The sequence below is a fragment of the Nothobranchius furzeri genome, chromosome 3, assembly GCF_043380555.1.
Source record: "Nothobranchius furzeri strain GRZ-AD chromosome 3, NfurGRZ-RIMD1, whole genome shotgun sequence".
Lineage (NCBI taxonomy): Eukaryota > Metazoa > Chordata > Actinopteri > Cyprinodontiformes > Nothobranchiidae > Nothobranchius > Nothobranchius furzeri.
In genome coordinates this window covers 44,598,311-44,619,965 of record NC_091743.1, presented here as the reverse complement: position 1 = coordinate 44,619,965, position 21,655 = coordinate 44,598,311, and the positions used below count along the sequence as shown (strand labels likewise).

The window sequence follows — 21,655 nt, the reverse complement described above, 5'->3', positions numbered from 1 at the left end:
TTGTGTTGTAAAGCACCTTGGGGAGTTGTAGAAATCTAGAAGACGTTACATCCAATGTTGGTCATTTACATAAAACGGAAATAAATGGTTTTGTAGGGGTCTACACCAGCAAGTCTGGGGCAACAAGCTGTAGGCTTGATTACATTGACATGGGATTTTTAAATGTTTTCATAACTACAAAAGCTAATATCACCAGGTTTTCAATCAAATCTGACACAGAAGGGATTTGATATTGCATCTAACAACCAGACGGGCAGCATGACTTATAAAAACTATATTTTAAAAACATTTTTAGTAGAACTGTAACACCGTTTAGCTTACTGATGACAAATCACTCTGGTAATTATTGGAACTTGAGATAAAAACTTGTCTTCATAATAAACTTATTTAAAATTCAAACAAAAAATAGAGATTGCAAGATGGGGATGGGTGAATAGGATGCGTGGTGTAGCTCGGTTTGGTGTTTTTGATTTTACCTAAACCCTACCTAATACCCTACATGGGTCTCCATGCCCTGGGGGGCATTTTGGGTACAGAGGTGCCTATTGGGGCCAGTGAGGGAGCTGGCTCCCTGGAGGGCTTAGGCCAGCCAGCCATTCCACCCCATCTCCATACATTTTTCTCCTCCTGCTCCTTCACATCATCACACAATCATGTACGTAGGACTTTGGGGGTGGACAAGTCAGGGGGTGCGGGTATGGATCCCATTTCGGCATTCCTGTGGCAGCCTGGCCCCAATTTTATTTGCACATTAAACACCTCCACCAATGACATCCCACACAAACACACACTTAGGGCCCCAGCATTTGGCAAGGGGATCTTTCAGCCTCATCGCGAGAGCCGGTGCCCACTTCCAATTTTAAACTGCATTTAGACACAGAGGGCTGGGGAGGGGGGGGGGGGGGGGGGGGGTTGCATCGGCTGACGTAGGCCAGACGATGCCCGCACTGCCCGGTCACCACAACCATGGAATACACCTCATCAACATGCACTAACGCTGTATTGGAGCAGGCGGAGGGAACACTAGGGGTCTTAGCACACCTCTGTTGTCGCTTGGCTTCCCGGGGCTGCAGGCTAGGAGGAGGAGCTGGCCGTCATGTTGGGGGTCTGGGGTGGTGGGATGCTTTGCTCAGCATTGGGTGGGGGTGTCTGCTCATCATCACCCCAGCAGAAAGGGGCAAACTCTGGGAACCGGTGATGGTTGTACCCCTTGTGCAGCAGTACCAGGACCAGAGTGAATAGGGTGTGTATGGAGAGCGTGAGTCGGTGTCTAGCATTCTTTTTTGTACATTAGGTGCGGTGATGGAGAATTTTAATTTCATTAAAGGTGAGTTATGGGCACTGAAAATCCAACTGCAGAACACTTCCATGGAGAGCAGGTCAGGATAAGTGTAACAGAGGTGAAGGGCGATTTGTCCACTTGGTTTGACGAGGTTGTCTCCCTGTGGAATATGATGAAGGATATTTCAGAGCAGCAGGATAAATGTGAGGAACTTGAAGGTTGGTCAAGAAGATTCAACGTTTAGATTCTTGGAGATCCAGAGAGCCCGGGATCTAGTTGTACCACTAGAGTTGGTAAAATGTTAAAAGAAGTGTTGCAAGAGAAAAAAACAAAAGATTGACCAATCCCATCAAGCTACCCAGCAGCAAGACAAAGGTTCTGACACGTGCACGTTCCCGAGGACAGCTTCGCTACAACGGGACATCGGTTGCAATCTTCCCACAATACGCAGCAAAAGTGGACCAAGCCACAGCTGCATTTACAAATATAAGGAGGCTTCTTTGAGGTCCACAGGATGTGCATTATAAGCTGGTCTTCCTGGTAAGGCTTCATGTCACCTAAGGAGACGGATAAAGTACTCATTGACCTGTAGGCAGCCATGGCTTATGTGAAGAGCAAAATCATCATTCGATTGGACAACTCAATACTTTTGAGCTGATTCTGCCCTGGAGCAAGAGATATACAGGTCAAGTTGTTTCAAGACACATTGTCCAACAGAACTTTGGTCATGGTTTTGTTTGAAGAGTCTGTGGGTTTGATTTCGTAGTTTTTTTTCTCTTTCCTGAGATGAACGTGAGATCAACTGTGAAATAGTAAAGCTTTTGCTGTATGCTTCTTCATGCTGAATTCAAATAAAATATATACAAGAAATACATGATGATCATAAGAATAATAATTTTATGTATATGTAACTGAAATGTTAGGGCCAAAAGGCAGAATGTACGTTGTGTTTGTTCTTTTCTCATTACATTTCTCATCACGGTGTCCCACATTGAGGAGTCTCTGTCCCACATTTGGCAAGTTGGGATCTGGTCAGCCTATTCTAAACGTAAGTTTAAACTCTTTTTAAACTTGTTCTTTTTCAGGCTTCTCACGTTTACGCCTTTGGGGGATAAAGTCTTTTAACTGACTGCCTCAAGCATAAGAATGTAGCATGCATCTGTCAAACTGAAGACTACTGTAATAGAACAAAATGTGAACTCAAACACCTTTGAGGAAAATAAAAAACACAAATAAAGGCCAAGTCACAGACAACCCTTCACGAACAGAATGTACAACCTATCATTTATCTGGTGTCAAAGTTGCACTAAGTCATTAGTAGGAAGGTTACATCTATGCTTATGGTATAACATGTCCTAGTTTTGTAACGTTTCTCTCACCTGTGAAAGTTTGAATGTAATATTAACTTTAATACAAATGAACAGATTTGGTTTGACTGTAACTGAGAGCAGAGGATTTTACATCACATGCTAGATTTGACTGAGGCAACAGAACAGCGTCTCTGAACCACAACATGTTGAACTTTGAAGCAGATGGACTCCAGCAGCAGAGGACCACAACGCATGACACTCCAGTCAGTTACGAACTGGAAAGTATCTGTCACCTTCTAACCATCAGAGTATTCATTCTTACCATAGAAAGGTTAGGAAGGTTACCAACACCTTTAACCTATGGCTGTGTCTACATTGCTGCATCCTTCCAAGGCTGCATTTCAAGGCCAATTACATCCGAGCAAAGCAACAAGGCTGTACAAATTAGAAAGATACTCCAAATACGTCCTTGAGGACTGGTCTGGTGTATTCCTCACTGGATGACCCTTGGCCAAAATTCAGGGAGCTTTGTGTTCTTATAATAATAGCAGATGGCACAGGGGAAGATTAGTTTGAGATGCAAGTATGTTAAAAAAAAAGCTCAACGAAAAATATTTACTTACACAAAGTAATTATTGGGCCTTTCAACACTGCGTATGCACAGCTGCCTGCGATTCTCCCATTATAAATCACATCTTTCTTAAATAATTTGCTCAGGTGTTTTTCATTTATATCCTGCCTTCTACACATCCACGTTCTGCCATGAATGACCAATGCAAAGTTCATTTAGGGAATTCTACATATACATAAGGCAGCTAATCTGCAGCCTTTTAGTGATAATCATGACAACTAAAATGTTTACAGAATGCACCTTTACTGAGACTGAACTTGAAGTGCTTGTGGGTGAGGTAGAGAGACGGAAGAACGTTGCATTATCTTTTGAGTGGCACAGTGTTGTTGCTGCCTTTGCTATGGAGAGATCCAAAGTAGCTGCATTATGGGGCTCAGAGATGACTGGCACAGTTTGTGCCAAATTGGAGAACTTGCCTGAAATACCTGCAGAAAAACCTCTGTAGGTTTCAGCTGCACCGCTCCCAAGAACTCCCTTCCACATCAAGAACATGAACTCATTCACAGAATTCAATAAACAACTCAAAACTCACCTCTTCACAACCACATATCAACTTAGAATTTTAGAGTACCTTGTTTGTCATCTTTGTTTTGCTTATGTTGTACTTATGTCTACTTTTGTTTTATTGAATGATTTGTGTTTTTATTCTGTACATTGTCCTTGAGAGACCAGAAAGGCACTTTTTAAATAAAATGTATTAATATTATTGTTAATAAAATAATTGTTGTTCATTTGATCAGACTCAAACTTTGCACAGCTAATGTCAAGATTTTTAACTATGAATCCATTGAAGTTTGGGGGCTGCTGCTGCATTTTTCCTAAAAGAAATTCATCCTGAAAAAATTTTTTTAGGCGGACAAGGAAAAAAATCCATTTTTTTTACAATATTTCATGTACAGTATCTGCAAGAAATGGCTCCTTCATCACGTTACAGTGTCGTATTTACATATCTCAACAAAGTCCATGGGAGTTCCCTTTTAAATGAGACCAAAAGTAAATAAATAGACCTTGTGGTTCCAGAAATATACTCATTTAATTATAGACATGTCATTTTTGAGAATATTAACCAAAAATAGACTTAGGGCCTAAAGGGTTCATGTGTGTGTGAGGGGTAGGAGGTGGTGCTGGGGATCCTGGCTTGTCTTGGACACAAGGAAAACAGATTGGGATCCACTGATCTTCAAACTTGGACCAGATTACTCTACAGTGATAGCAGAAACTATTAAACACAGTTTGTGACTTGTGAAACCTTTATTTTATATGTGAAAACAATTATTTTCTTTCACAAATATGGTAATGTAATTGTGTTAAAATGTACAGAGACATTTATCCTTTTGGCCGGGTAGTTCTGGGTATTTGGCACTCCTAAACCTCTAAACCTAATCGCCCCTGTCATTGACCAATAAGCAAAATATACATGGATGTATTGTTGGATGCCAAATACCATCGATGTACAGCTACTGGCCCCTGAACCAGAGCTTGAAACCCCTTCCAGAGAACCGCATGCCAATGTAAGCAACCGTTTTAACAACCTTTCTGAACCCAGGACTTAAAACAAGTATTTTCACACCACTTGTTCGCGCACGTCAGAGTCAACAGCTCCAGACACCTTTTCGGCACCCCCAACCCTCCAACCACTCGGGTTTACTTTCATCCTCCGGCCAAAATAGTTGTGTGAAACTATTCTACATGATGGATCATTCACGGCTGTCTCCCAGGGCGTTAACACCGCGGCTCCACGAGCGAGGCCGTCACGTGTCATGTGATTGTTGGATAATGGTCATTTTTCACGCGTTATGAAAGGTTCGCTCCTCCTCCTCCCACAGCTGTTCACTAGCTGTGACACAATCGAAACTCTTCTTAGAAAGAGCACCCACCGTGGCTGCCAGCTGCAGGGAACGGCACGCCCATTCACAGCAAGCATGTCGCACGAAAAAGGTAAGAACTTCGTTTATTATTGCGCGCCGCGAGGAGACCTGGGGATGGAGTCGAGGCGTGTGCTAGGCTGGAGGGTCCTGCAGGGTCCGGGCCGGGGTTGAACGACAGCGTGGGAGTCGAGGGAATAGCTCTTCCAGAGATCCAGGCGCATTCCCGTGTGCGTTCTGGACTCATCCGCTTTGGGAACGCACTTCCCGGTCTTTCTTCACAATAAATGGGCAAACTGTTTGCTGTAATAGAACACTCGTGATTGCTTTCAGCTTAGTTGTATCCTAAATATTTTTCTTAGATAGAAGAACGTTTTGTCCTCCCACTTTGAATCTTAAGTTATGTGAAATCTACATTTAGACAACAAAATAAATAAATAGAATAAAAGATGTTCCTCCATATTATCAAGCATTTTGCCTAAAAAGTGGTCTGAGTTAATGGGCTGATGTGGAAACAGATACTGATGATGTAAAGCACAATTTAATAAAATGCAGAATATTCTCTTTAGGTCGAATTTTGACACCTTTTTGTATCGGATTTTTGAGAAAAGCCTTTTCCCCTATGGTTCCCTACCTTTTTCCCAAGGGACCCCTTTTTTTTACCAGTAAAATTTTTGACGACCCCCTCCCATTCTCTCTTCCAGTACAAACAGTATTAAGAAATGATAAAATTGTTCAAGCACATTTTAATATGCTTTGATTCAATAGATAACAGTAATAGTAGGCTCCAGTACAGAACAAAGTCATTAACAAAACCAAACAGAGCATAATGTGCTTGACAGTTTGTATTACTTTTCTGAACACATTGTTTCTTGTAAACACTGATAAATCAATCAGTCCTTTCAATAAACGTTTGACACATAAAAAATACACTGAGCAAAATGTACTTAAAAGTGTATATTACTGTTTATACTAGATTATTTACTGTAAAGGCTGTGATTAATCAACCAGTCCTATCTTTAATGAACTTTTGACACTTGAAAATAAAACATTGAGCTGAGCAAAATGTTCTTAAACGTGTGTTACTTTTTCTGTACTAATTATTTCCTGTCTTAATATCGGTAAACTTTTCACTCATGAAAAAAAAGTGAGCAAAATGTAGGCTATAAACAAGTAATAAATGAAGTTTTAACCCTTAAAGTGGAGAGGTCTTGGCGACCCACTGAGAGGCTTTGGCGCCCCCTTGTGGGGGTCGGGACCCCCAGGTTAGGAACCACTGCCCTAAGCTTAGCAGCTCAAGTATTTGTTGCCTTCTAATGGAGGTGGGTGCTCCATGAACCCAGCGCCCTTTAGCCCACAGGTTTACCACAAGGATTTTCATAAATCACAAAGTACTTTTTCAAAGAAGAAATGGAAAGGTCAATGTTCCTTTGCATCGTGATGCAAACAATTAAAAATGATGTTTTTAAAAGTTTTATGACTTGTCAAAGAGTAGAAGTCATGCCAAAAGAGCAAGTCCTCAATGGCCAAAGTAGCTTTATCAGTAAACATGAATGTGGACAGTGACCAGATATTTTTTTCTGCCACTGTAATTATTTGCCACTCTCCTTAAACCCAACAAAAACATAGAGACAAAAAAGATATACGAAATTGTACAATTTCATTACATTTTTTAATTTCCCCTGTTTTTTTTCAACTCTGTAATAGCGTATTAATATCCTCCCTTTTAAGTAAGTATTGTTCTGTCAAACTTCCTCTGCAGCCAGGAAGTGACTCAAGTCTTTTCCAGCTCATAAAGTAAAGAAAAGTAAGAGTTAGAATACCTTACCTATATTTGGTTGCTTTTATCATCATACTGACATCGTCAAGCTCAACCTTTGAACCCAGTTACATGCAAAAATGGTATTTGTGTTATTTTAAAAAAAATCTAGTGATTGATTTGGAGAAATACATGAATTTCTTATTTTCATCTTCCTATATCGTGCTCAGTTAGTTAGATAATGTTGACTTATGACTACTTTTACCTAAAATCTTCAACCCTGTAACAAAACACTGTTAAGGGGTTGAACTGTTGTTATGGGATTGAAGTTTAACTGTTGTTAAACAATGGCTGTCAGTTTTCTATCAGTATTATTTTGCTTTGATTATATATATATATATATATATATATATATATATATATATATATATATATATATATATACATATATATATATATATATTAGGGCCGGGACTTTAACGCGTAAATTACGATTAATTAATAAGAAAAAAAATAACGCATAAAAAAAATTTACGCATTTAATCGCAGCTTGCATTTCAAGCACGGCGGAACCTTTGTCATTGCACAATTTCCTCGTAGACTGAATATTACTCATGCACATAACAATGCACAGTGCGAATGGCTACTAAAACGGAATAAAAACAGAAAGAAGTTGCCTTGCATGGACTGATGCAGGATTTAGGAAACACGTCCGCCTCTTTTCTTAACTTGGGAAAAAAAACTTCCAGACAACAACGGAGTCCGTGTCGCGGACATTTTTCAGAGATCGTCTCTGCTGCAGCTGCCCGGTGGCACCGGAAACTTTACAAAAGTTGCGGTAAGCTATATTTTTAACATTTACGTAACATCTGTGCAGCGCTGAAAGCACCAGACAGAATAATTCTGTGCCCTAACAGTAGTTTATGAAAGTAGTCAGACAAACGAGAGGCACCTGGCTGCCGCTGGGAGAACGCTCCGTGTTCTCACTACTCTGTAAACAATCACAAACAACGTGTCTTAAAGTTGAAAACAGAAGTTTAAGTTAAAACACAAACACTCTGAAACTTTTCTGATGATTTTCTAAACAATTCTGTCAGGGAATTATATGTTTCTGAGACGAGTCGCTGTCTAAACATCACATGCATTACTATCATTAAGCAGCGAGGTGTGTTGAAGCTGTCATCAGCTAAGAGGCGGATGCTTAAGTGCATCAGGGGCAGCGAGGAACGAGAAAGTTGAGATCAGGCTGGAGATCACACCAGATTCGCTGCTGCAGGCGTGAATCTGCGGGTCTGCAGTATCCCCTTATTAACGTGACATCAGGACTTCCCATGTAAGGAATGTCCGCTCACCTGTTCGTCAGATCATTATTTCCTCGCCATGATCTTTTATCTTCCCATCATCCTCCAGTCATCCAACTGGAACCAGTTAGTGTTCCTGATCATTCTCAGAATATGCCATGCCTGCTCTGGTATTAAAAGTTAGTACATTAAAGTCCTAGATCATATTTGTGCCTGTTCTACTGTCATTTTGAAGGATTACTATTTATGTGTTTTTACTACATTATGAGTAGAAATGCTAATAAAAATTCCCAATTATACAAACAAGTGAAACTGGAAAAATTAGAATCTGGTGCAAAGTCAAATTTATTTCAGTCATTCAACTAGACAGAGAGACTATTTAAAGGCTCAGGAACCCTTTGCAGGTGTTTTCTATTTGTAATTATAAATTTTAGTTGATTTGGGTTTTGTTTCATATCACACAGTGACATTTGAATAATTAAAATGCATTTTTTTATTAAAAGCTTTAGTTTACAGTAATAACCATGTCTAATGTTTGATTCTCTGTCTCATAAATTTAAAGTTTTACTTTGAGAGCACATTTTCCTGAACGATTAAAATGTGATTAATTTAGATTAATTAATTACAAAGCCTGTAATTAATTAGATAAAAAATTTTAATAAAGTCCCAGCCCTAATATATATATATATATATATATATATATATATACACACACACACACACACACACACATATATTTATATATACTGCCACTGGGCAGCCGCAGCAGAGACGATCTCTGAAGAATGTCCGCGACACGGACTCCGTTGTTGTCTGGAAGTTTTTTTTTCCCCCAAGTTAAGAAAAGAGGCGGACGTGTTTACTAAATCCTGCATTAGTCCAAGCAAGGCAACTTCTTTCTGTTTTTATTCCGTTTTAGTAGCCATTAGCACTGTGCATTGTTGTGTGCGTCAGTGATATTCAGTCTACGAGGAAGTCGTGCAATGACAAAGGTTCCGCCGTGCTTGAAATGCAAGCTGCGATTAAATGCGTTATTTGTTTTTACGCGTTATTTTTTTTCTAATAAATTACTCGTAATTAACGCGTTAAAGTCCCAGCCTTGTTTTGAATACAAGCGAGAAATCAGCTGGAGAGCACTATTAATATAATGCAAAATGAAAAATTCTCTGTAAGGTTAACAGTTAAAAGACAACTTAACTATATAAAATACCTGGTTAAAACTTTATTAAAAGTTTCACCGAACTGAAGGTGTTTTAAAAAACCCAACAAAGTTGATAAAAGTCTAAAAACCAAAACTGAGTCAACCAAGTTGACAAGAACAAAATATCCATTTGGATCACACAGAGTTAAAACGAAAAAAGTTAAACTTCACCAAAATCAAAGGCGCTTATAACAATCTGAGGCCTGGAGTACAGCAGAACCCCTGCACTGCTGCCTCCCAGACTGCTGAAGGCACAGCCTTTTTATCCCAGGTGTGGGTCATCGGAGGGATTCAGGTCAGCTGTGTTCCTCAGCAGCTTGGAAGAGAGGAGGAGGAGGAGGGGCGGTGTCAGGCTGATAACCAGGGCTGGGTGATTCTGGCTCCTGAATCCAAATGGCCAGGCTGGTGCCCATAACACTGGTAACAAATATTAATTACATTTTTGTTGATCAGCATACTAGGTTTATGGGATAAGTAGAAAATATACAAAATCCTCAACTACTATTTATGTTTAAACATGTTTTCCTACTTCATAAAGATCATTTTTATAGCAACCTGCAAAATCCTACTTGGTATTGAAGTTTTTTTATTTAAAATCAAACAAAATACATGTACATCATGCAACCTTTGCAAACCACAAAAGATGTTTACACAAAAATAATAGCCTGTAACGCAGTGTCTAGGACAAGTAACTTTAATTAGATTACTGACTAGTACAAGTAACTTTAATTTGATTACTGACTATTACAAGTATTTTTAATTTGTTTACTGACCAGTACAACTTTAATTTGATTACTGACTAGCACAAGTAACTTTAATTTATTTACTGACCAGTACGAGTAACTATTTAGATTACTGACTAGTACAAGTAACTTTAATTTGTTTACTGACCAGTATGAGTAACTTTATTTTCATTACTGACTAGTATGAGTAACTTTAATTTGTTTATTGACCAGTACGGGTAACTTTAATTTGATTACTGACTAGTATGAGTAACTTTAATTTGTTTACTGACCAGTACAAGTAACTTTAATTTGTTTACTGACCAGTACGAGTAACTTTAGTTTGATTACTGACTATTACAACCTTAATTTGATTACTGACTAGTACAAGTAACTTTAATTTATTTACTGACCAGTACGAGTAACTATTTAGACTACTGACTAGTACGAGTAACTTTAATTTGTTTACTGACCAGTATGAGTAACTTTATTTTCATTACTGACTAGTATGAGTAACTTTAATTTGATTACTGACTAGTATGAGTAACTTTAATTTGTTTATTGACCAGTATGAGTAACTTTAATTTGATTACTGACTAGTACAAGTAACTTTATTTTGATTACTGACTAGTATGAGTAACTTTAATTTGTTTACTGACCAGTACAAGTAACTTTAATTTGTTTACTGACCAGCACGAGTAACTTTAATTTGATTACTGACTATTACAAGTATTTTTATTTTGTTTACTAACCATTACAACCTTAATTTGATTACTGACTAGTACAAGTAACTTTAATTTGTTTACTGACCAGTACAAGTAACCATTTAGATTACTGACTAGTACGAGTAACTTTAATTCGTTTACTGACCAGTATGAGTAACTTTATTGTCATTGCTGACTAGTATGGGTAACTTTAATTTGTTTATTGACCAGTACGAGTAACTTTAATTTGATTAGTCACTAGTAAAAGTAACTTTGTTTTGATCACTGACTAGTACGAGTAACTTTTATTTGTTTACTGACCAGTACATGTAACTTTAATTTGATTACTGACCAATTAGGGGAACTTTAATTTGAATACTGACTAGAACAAGTAACTTTAATTTGATTACTGACTAGAACGAGTAACTTTGATTTGAATACTGGCTAGAACAAGTAAATTTATTTCATTACTGACTAGTGCAAGTAACTTTAATTTGTTTACTGACTAGTACGAGTAACTTTAATTTTATTACTGACTAGTACGAGTAACTTTAATTTGAATACTGACTAGAACAAGTAACTTTAATTTGATTACTGACTAGGACAAGAAACTTGATTTGATTACTGACTAGGACAAGTAACTTTAATTTGATTACTGACTAAGACAAGAAACTTATTTGATTACTGACTAGGACAAGTAACTTTAATTTGATTACTAAGACAAGAAACTTTATTTTATTACTGACTAGTATGAGTAACTTTAATTTGATTATTGACCAGTACAAGTAACTTTCATTTGAATACTGACTAGGACAAGTAACTGTAATTTGTTTATTGGGCAGTACGTGTAACTTTAATTTGTTTACTGACCAGTACGACTAACTTTAATTTGATTACTGACTAGTACAAGTAACTTTAATTTGTTTACTGACCAGTACAAGTAACTTTAATTTGATTTTGACCAGTTAGAGTAACTTTAATTTGAATACTGACTAGAACAAGTAACTTCAATTTGATTACTGACCAGTATGAGTAACTTTAATTTGATTACTGACTAGAACAAGTAACTTAAATTTGAATACTGACTAGGACACGTACCTTTAATTGAATTACTGACCAGTATGAGTAACTTTAATTTGATTACTGACTAGGACAAGAAACTTTATTTGATTACTCATTCGGACAAGTAACTTTAATTTGATTACTGATTAAAACAAGTTACTTTAATTTGATTACTGACTAAGACAGGAAACTAATTTGATTACTGACTAGGACAAGGAACTTTATTTGAATACTGACTAGAACAAGTAACTTTAATTTGATTATTGACTAAGACAAGTAACTTTAATTTGATTACTGACTAAGACAAGTAACTTTATTTTGATTACTGACTAGGACAAGAAACTTGATTTGATTACTGACTAGGACAAGTAACTTTAATTTGATTATTGTCTAAGACAAGAAACTTTATTTGATTACTGACTAGTACGAGTAACTTTAATTTGATTAATGACCAGTACAAGTAACTTTCATTTGAATACTGACTAGGACAAGTAACTGTAATTTGTTTATTGGGCAGTACGAGTAACTTTAATTTGTTTACTGACCAGTACAAGTAACTTTTATTTGATTACTGACCAGTAAGAGTAACTTTAATTTGAATACTGACTAGAACAAGTAACTAATTTGATTACTGACTAGGATGAGTAACTGCAATTTGATTACTGACCAGTATGAGTAACTTTAATTTGATTACTGACTAGAACAAGTAACTTAAATTTGATTCCTGACTAGGACACGTAACTTTAATTTAATAACCGACCAGTATGAGTAACTTTAATTTGATTACTGACTAGGACAAGAAACTTTATTTGATTACTCACTTGGACAAGTAACTTTGATTTGATTACTGATTACAGTTTTTTTCCATTGCTAAAACGCGTTTTTCAAAACTGTACGTTTCTTTCAAAACTGCACACACAAAACCCCAAGCATAACACACAAATTGCTAAACCGTGGCTTCCCTTTGCAACAAAACCCTGCCATCACATATCGTAACATGTTCCCAAAATGGAACACGTGTTTTCATTTGGTAAACACAGCCATATTTTCACATGACACACACATACCATTCATTGCTTAAACACAAGTAGCCTTTGGGTGAACACTACCAAGCATGGAAAGAACACTGAAGAGCAAAACTGAAAACACAATCGTCTAATTGGAACACAATGAATTACACACTGAATGTATGACAGTGCCCACCTTTCTCTGAGACAAACATTAGACATCACACCCATTCAAGCATAATCATGGGGCATCACGCCTCCGGTCTCTGTCTGGCCAGAGGGCCTCATCAACATCAAAGACGATGTCCTTCTGGTCCATACATCACTGGAAGTACCGCCTCGAGTGCCTCATGAAGCCCTGACTGGCCTCAAAGGCCACATCTCTACAAGCATCCTCCATGGCTTGAAGCAGTGGGCCCTGGCTCTGTGGATTCCTTTCGTACACCTTCCACCTCCAGGCTGAGAAATACTCCTCAGTGGGATTGAGGAAGGGGGAATAAGGTGGAAGGTATAAAATGGAAAACCGTGGGTAAACTGTAAAACAAGTAACTTTAATTTGATTACTGACTAAGACAGGAAACTTTAATTTGATTACTGACTAGGACAATGAACTTAATTTGATTACTGACTAGTACAAGTAACTTGAATTTGTTTACTGACCAGTACGAGTAACTTTAATTTGATTACAGACTAGTACAAGTAACTTTAATTTGTTTACTGACCAGTACGGGTAACTTTATTTTGATTACTGACTAGTACGAGTAACTTTAATTTGTTTACTGACCAGTATGAGTAACTTTATTTTCATTACTGACTAGTACGAGTAACTTTAATTTGTTTACTGACCAGAACGAGTAACTTTATTTTCATTACTGACTAGTACGAGTAACTTTAATTTGTTTACTGACCAGAACGAGTAACTTTAATTTGATTACTGACTAGTACGAGTAACTTTACAGTTTTAGTCCATTGCTTTAACACACTTTGCAAAACTTGGCTCATGGTGCCAAAACTCCACACACAAGGAAGTACGGAAGAACACTGGGAAATAAACCATTCACATCTATGCCAGATACAAAGTCTGCCATCAAAACTGAACAATCCTTTGTCAAAACCTCACTTTGATGACTAAATGATGCCCACTTCCACATGTCAATACACTCTCATATCTGCAGGAACACACTAGTCTACTTTAAATAAAACACTGCAGTCTTTCACTTGTACTGTATTTATTCAGTTACAATTCCAGATGTTTCTCATAATTCCAAAAATAAAATACTGAAATCAACATTACTGCAATTACATTACAGTAGTGAAATTCATATGACAGGAAATTCAGTTACTGTAAAGCAAAAATAAAACAAACTGAACTTCACACAGAAGTTACATGTATGGATCCTGCCGTCTGTCGGGGTCGGGCCACAGGACCTCGTCCACATCGCAAGCAATATCTCCTCCGGCTAAACATCGGGGGGAAAAATCCCCTTGTGTGTCTAATCCATCCCTGAATTGACCTGATTTCAATATCTCCGCAGGCCTGTGCCATTGCTTGTGAAAGTGGCATTCGGGCGTGGGGTTGGCAGTCATGTACGCGCCATCTCCATGCTGAAATGAACTCCTCTATAGGATTCAAAAATGGGGAGTAAGGGGGCAAGTACACCACTTCAAATCCTTCATGATGAGTAAACCAGTCTTGGACCAGAGCAGCCCGGTGGAAACTAACATTATCCCACACAACAACAAACCTGGGCTGCTCTGGTCTCTTCTGTATGACAATGTCATGTAGACCATCAAGAAATGTGAGTATTTCCTGTGAATTGTAAGGCCCCAATTTGGCATGATAGTGCAGTAGCCCTTTAAGGCTAATAGCAGCACACAATGTAATATTTCCTCCACGTTGCCCAGGGACGTGCACAATTGCCCTTCGGCCAATAAGATTACGCCCCCGTCGTCTGTTTTTTGTCAGATTGAATCCAGCCTCATTGATGTATTTACACTCATGAGGCTGAGCAGCTCCATCCATGGCGAGCATTCTCTGCAAGAAAAAGTACATATTACTGTACTGTACAGTACTGTATGGATGGCATTACTCAAAGTACACAACTACACTGATACAGAATTGAACCACCTCATCACACAGGGGCCGGTTTAGCTTTCTGAATATACATTGTCAATGTGGTACTGATCCAATGATACAGACTCAGCTATTTGACTGCTCCTCTTTTGTATTGTAAATGTAGAGGACTGAAACACTTACCTGTACGTATTCACGTCGAACTTCCTTCACTCTGGCATTGTTCCTTTGAAATGGAACCCTGTACAGTTGTTTCATTGTAATGTGGTGCTTTGTCAAGATGCGTCTAATGGTGGTAATGCATACTGTATTTATATTGCCAAAACTCTGTCTATCTGCAATTATGTGACTCTGTAGCTGGTGGAGACGGATCGTATTATTTGCCCTGACCATGTCCACTAATGCAAGTTCTTGTTGTTCAGTAAATAGGCGTTGACGTCCACCGCCAGTAGGTCTTCTGATCATTCTGTAGAAAACAATGCAACCAGTATTTGGAATCGTTTTGTTCTATTTTTCAGTACTATACAAACTGTATTTTACTGTATTTACTGTACTTGTATCACAGTACTGTAAAACATCTCAAGACATGATTATATGTGTCACAACACAAGGAGCCACCCTTCAGTACAGTACTGGTGTAACAGTACATGTACGTTACATATACATGTAAGATGAGACAGTACTGTAAATACTCAAGCTACATTAATGTAGTACAGGAATTGAAGGCATACCTGTTTTCCTGTCTGAATGTCCTTATGATGGATGCGACCGTGAAACGGCAAAGATTGGGGTGGACTCTCTGTCCAGCTTCCCTCATGGTCAGATCATGGTTTATGACATGGTCCACCACAGTTGCCCTAATGCCATCAGAAATTATGGTCCTTGCACGGCCTCTTCATCCACGTCCTCCTCTTGCTCTGCCTCTAGCTCCCCCCCCCCCCCCCCCCCCCCCCTCCATGCTGGCAAGTTCTCCAAAATGGCTTAGCTAAGGCCTTTTTGTAGCTGAATGATTGGTGTTCAGTTTTGTTAGTAATTGTTTTCAGGTGTGTGTCTAATTGTTTTCAATGACAGACTGTGTTTTGTATTTTGAATAGCTGCGTTTTCCCAATGGTACTGCAACATTTACTTTTTGAACAAAGTGTCTTATGTATGAAATAGTGTGTTGTGAGCAGGAGCAAGTGTGTTGTAGAAAGGAGCTAGTGTTTTGCAGAATTGCAACCAAAGTGCAAAGCAGCACTTTTGTCTAAGGTATGATTACACTGTGTTTAAGGCAGAGCCACAACAACTTCAAGTTGGGTTCCTTTGGTTTTAGCATCTGTCAATCATGTTTAAGCAAATGGCTAAAACTGTAATTTGTTTACTGACCAGTACGGGTAAATTTATTTTGATTACTGACTAGAACGAGTAACTTTAATTTGTTTATTGACCAGTACAAGTAACTTTAATTTGAATACTGACTAGGTCAAGTAACTGTAATTTGATTACTGACCAGTATGAGTAACTTTAATTTGATCACTGATTAGAACAAGTAACTTTTATTTGATTACTGACCAGTACAAGTAACTTTAATTTGATTACTGATTAGAACAAGTAACTTTAACCCTCTGGGGTCCATGGATGCATATCCGCGTCTTTTGAACATGTCTGATTTGGGACGCTGTAGCAGCAAGACTCCGTCTCCCTGAGTTTCGGTTTCAATTCAGCTTTAAAAAGGAGATTATAAACTACACCCCAGTTCTTACATTTTGTAAATAGGCAACGTAAAAGCGAAGTTATACTAAACTAAAAAACAACCTATTTTTAGACAATCTGATAACTTGTCAAAACAGCAGTTTAGTAATCCGTGAGAGAGAATGTGCTTGTGAACTTGAAAAAACCCACAACAACATGAGATCCTTTTGCTGTTGGTGGAAGTCTCACATATTCAATTGATAAAAACTATCATTATGTAGCTGAGAGAGAGAGGAAGGCCACACGAGTAACGATATGTGCGCAAAAAGGAGCCGCTTCACGGGGAAAGGAGTGGCGCTAACGGAGTAACAACAAACAATTAGACAGATATTGACCGTAAACTTCATATTTTGGAGCGATCCGGACAGATATATTGTCTCTGCAGTTTAGTAGGCTTTTATTAGGCTTATATAAAGGATGATGAGAAGGATAAATGTCCACCAGGCAGTTCAGATAGTTCGGCTGTTTTTTGAACTGGAAGCAGAGGAAGTGGACGGAGACTCACAGCCGGAGTCTGAGGCAAATAGCGAGAATGTTGATGACGATGTGGCAGATCCATCCTTCCTCATAGAAGAGTGGGGTCATGATGTGGCGCGCAGCTGTCAGATCTCGATCCCCGCAGCGTGAGACAGAGCCATTCCCCACTCCAAAATGCATGTACATTATCGCCAAATTAATAAAATAAGTATAAATTCTGATAGTCCAGGTTGTCCTGAAAAAAATGATACCCCATAAGGCAATACAGTAAACAAGTAAAAATTACTTGTATAAAGGGGTAGGGATATATAAGTTTCCACTTCAGCCTACCCCTTTCAAACACAGAAGAAGGGATGATATGTATTTTTTCTGTTTGTGGTATTTTTTAAAAAATTATGTATGTTTTCTTTGTTTGAAATAAACTAAACTAATATACTAATATTCATTGTTTTTATTAGAAAATACAAAAGAAAAACCAAAATGAGTCAAACACGGTGATTTACGCCCTGGACCCCAGAGGGCTAATAATTTTTTTAAAATTTGGTATTTGCCAGATTTATTCAGATTTTTTATAAATGTACAGTCTAGATTACCATTCTAAATTATAAAAAACAATCGTCATAAATGTTTGTTAATTTCACAGTAAAATAAACAACTTTTTTCCAATTTGGATTTTATGTTTTTGAGTGATTTACGGTCTTATATGCAACCCCTTTATGTCCAAATATAAAAAAATAAGTATAAAGTCATAAAGGCCAGGTTGTGCTGAAAAGATTGATACCACATAAGACAGTGGTTATGGTTTTTATTTTGGAAATACAAAGGACAACTCTAAATTTGTCAAAAACGGCAAATTACACCCTGGACCTAGCTCCCCTGTACCTCTAAGACCTTGTTCATCCTTCAGCCTCCACCCGTTCCCTCAGGTCCTCCTCCTCCATCCACCGCTCTGTCCCACCTTTCTGTCTGGTCACTATGGGGAGCAGGGCCTTCAGTCGCTCTGCTCCCCAGCTCTGGAACTCACTCCCTCATGACCTCTGTAACATTGACTCCCTCACTCTCTTTAAAACCAGACTCAAAACCCACCTGTTCCATCTAGCATTCCAATAGTTACTCTCATTGCTCAATATGTCTGATTATTTTATGCTGTTCCATCTTTTATTGTTGTGTATTTTATCTCTGTCTGTAAAGTGTCCTTGAGTGTTTAGAAAGGCACTGTTCAAATAACATGTATTATTATTATTATTACAAATAACTTTAATATGATTACTGACCAGTACAAGTAACTTTAATTTGAATACTGACTAGGACAAGTAACTGTAATTTGATTACTGTCTAGGAAAAGTAACTTTAATTTGATTACTGTCTAAGACAAGTAACTTTATTTAGATTACTGATATGGAACTAGTAATGCGTTAGATTTGTCGTTACTGGAAAAAGTGGCAATTTTAGAGTAACACGTTACTAAGCAAGGCAGTAATGCCTTACGGGCATCACTGTTAAGACTCCGGAAGGTACTATGTAAATACAGTCCATTTACTTTTTGACCTCCAACCTTTACTACATTTGTAATGAGCATATTTACAACACCACCACAATGAATCTCTAAATGCAGAATACACTAGTATATAGAGCTAAAATGCATGTATTATTCTCCCAGTTCCTGACACCCCAGTGGAAGTACTTGTGGACTTGTTAACAAAAGCCAAGAAAATAGCAGCAGGATGTGGTGCTGTTCCGGAGGAGCTGAAAAGTCACTTGCAGAAGGCTCTGGATATTTCCAGCGGACTGGATGACTATTTGGAGAACATGACCACACCAGAGAGTGAACCTCTGGCTGAGCTTTATAAGTATAATGTTACTTTCCTATAGCAAATGTTTCTTGCTAAGCATATTTATTGTAAATACTTTAAGGTAAAATATACATGTGCCTGTTATGCCAGAAAGACTATTTCTCATGACTGGGATCAAGTGTTTAAGGAGGGCAAGACTACGTTTCGGCTTCCCAAGGAGTGCATCACTGGCCATGTGGAGGGTAGGATATTTATCCTTGTGATGATTACTACCATTACAGTTAAAGATGCATTGTGATAATGTATTCTTGGATGTGTTTTTGCAGGACAGACTCTCAAGATGCTAATCCATATGAGTCAAGCCAGGAAGGTCCTGGAGATAGGAATGTTCACCGGTTATGGAGCCCTGTCCATGGCCGAGGGACTCCCTGAGGATGGGTGTTTAGTGGCCTGTGAGTTAGAGCCATATCTAAAGGAGTTTGCTCAGCCCATTTTTGATAAGTCTCCACATGGTAAAAAGATAACTGTCAAGACGGGACCTGCCATGGACACCCTAAAGGTGAGGGACAGTTACAGTTAGACCTATCTTCTTGTACATCATTAACCTCCTGGATCATGTCACAAGTTTTCCCTTAAATATTTTTAAATTTAAAAATATTATGAAAACATTATTAGGAATTTACACCATTGAACTTTGAAATGTTTTCCATAAAGACCTTTTACGGTTTCTCATCAACTGCAAGGTTTTGTAAAAAGAGTGTTGTCTTTATTCTAGTCTGTAAGGTTCTTTTGATTCTTTCCTGGTTGACAGTGTGCAGTCTGTGTATACTTACCATACATGTCATACCTGTCTTTAAAAAGGTAAGGCCAAGATGTCATTAGGTCATGTATGGAGAACACAAAACATATATGAACAAACTCGGGCCTTATTCAGTGGTGTTCTGGAACTTTTATTTATATTTTTTTGATAATCTTCGAATTAAACGTGTACTTGGCAGCAATGCAAGCAAGTCATGTGCTCGATCAGGCTCGAGCACGTGGTCAGAATTAAGTGAAAAATGTTGGATTTAACCTTAATAAATTAATCCTGAGATAGATTTTCAAATGGAATAACAATGGTTTACATTTTTTATTTCATGCATATTCATGATATTAACATGTTACTTAATCGATACACTTCATAAACAAGTGAAAGTGAAGCCTTAAGGACAACTTGGGTGTGTTAATTATTATTATTTTAATGCTTTCCTGAAAAGTATCGGATCGGGACTCGGTAAGGCAGACACTCCAAATCAAATGACTTGGAATCGGATCGGGAGCAAAAACTACTTCCCTAGCAAGCAGCGGAAATGCCACCTGGATGGATACTCGGCCTCCTAGTTTAAAAAATAAAAAGTTTGTAAAAACTAATAAGTAAATTCTGTCACATGAAAAATGAAACTATTAAAGTGACAATGTGTAGTTTTTTACCATTAATCTCTGGAGATATCCATTGAAATGTTGTAAATGAATTAAAAGATACCCAGCTGAAAAATAGTGGTGGTTTTCATAACATATAACTATAAAAATTGGGTTTAAAATTCATGGGAGCGGGTGTAAGTCTCTGGGCGACGCTTCTTCGGAAGCCTGTGAGGACAGAATGCATTTACTGATTTGTAACAAATAGTTACAAAACTTTCAGCATTAATAAATGTTGTTCTTCACTCATTGCAAGGGATAAAAGGGAATCTGATGCTCTTGTTATTTTGATGGAGGTTGCACTCCAAGGATTTTTGACCCTAATGACCATCTGTTGGTAAGGTTTTACTTGAACACAAAAATAATGCTTACTTGCAATGATTTAGGTATTTACTGCCCCCTATTGCCAGGGAAAATACACTCCGTCACTTAAAAGTTTAAATGAACTGTTAATATTAACCTACTAATAAAGGTTTTGTTATTAAAAATGTCAGTCAGTGGATTAACAATCTTATGTGTTTTTCCCTTTAGTTTCTTTAGACTTTTTCATAATGCTTGTATCCACAGCGACATTTAGCGCTTTCCAGGAAGTTTGTTTCTACTGCTTTGGGCTTTTTTTTGTGTAGAATTATCAGTGTTTAGTCTGATTCTGCTCTCTGGAATGTCACCTATCATTTTATGGCCTTCTTCTGCACAAATCCTAGATGCTTTGATAACTGGAACGTATAAATCGTACAGGGTATGGCCAGTTTAATGGAAATGAAAAGTTTTGAATATTACAGTAATCTTCATATTCCCACATAAACAAGTGGGCAAGCTCATTAATGATTAGGAGGTAGGTTGCCCACTCCGGTTATTTTACTTTTATTTTCAACTGTTATCAATTAAATCTTCTTTTTTATTAACAAAATAGAAACTAAAATCAGGCTAGACCGAAATGCTGCAGTTGCTGTAAGAAGGCTGGCTGCACACCTGCACAGAACAGATTGCCACTTTAGTCTCATATGGTACCGAGACAGTACCGCATTTTCCGGACTATAAGCCGCTACCTTTTCCCCACGCTTTGAACCATGCGGCTTATAATGAAGTGCGGCTTTACTGAAGATTTTCCTTCACCTGCCAGGGGGCGCTTTAGCAGAAAGTGAAACAGGTGGAAGTCAAAATTGGAAATCGAAGAAAGTGCTCATTTTAATTTAGCACATGCAAGCAGCCGGCACGACGAAGAATCTTTTTCAAATCCATACCCCCTCATCCAACTCCAGTCCCCCTAAATATTAA

At 38.0% G+C, this 21,655-nt stretch overlaps 1 protein-coding gene across 1 annotated transcript in view; it reads left to right on the top strand.

Annotated features, from left to right (window-relative positions):
* The first annotated feature begins 5,004 nt into the window (after positions 1 to 5,004).
* Positions 5,005 to 21,655, top strand: part of zgc:113054 (uncharacterized) — a 30,845-nt gene continuing 14,194 nt past the window's right edge. Inside the window, exons 1-4 of the mRNA XM_070549850.1 lie at positions 5,005 to 5,161; positions 18,787 to 18,976; positions 19,070 to 19,161; positions 19,246 to 19,478. Coding sequence (XP_070405951.1) covers positions 5,020 to 5,161; positions 18,787 to 18,976; positions 19,070 to 19,161; positions 19,246 to 19,478 — 657 coding nt within the window. The 5' untranslated portion in view covers positions 5,005 to 5,019. The remainder of the gene's footprint in view (positions 5,162 to 18,786; positions 18,977 to 19,069; positions 19,162 to 19,245; positions 19,479 to 21,655) is intronic.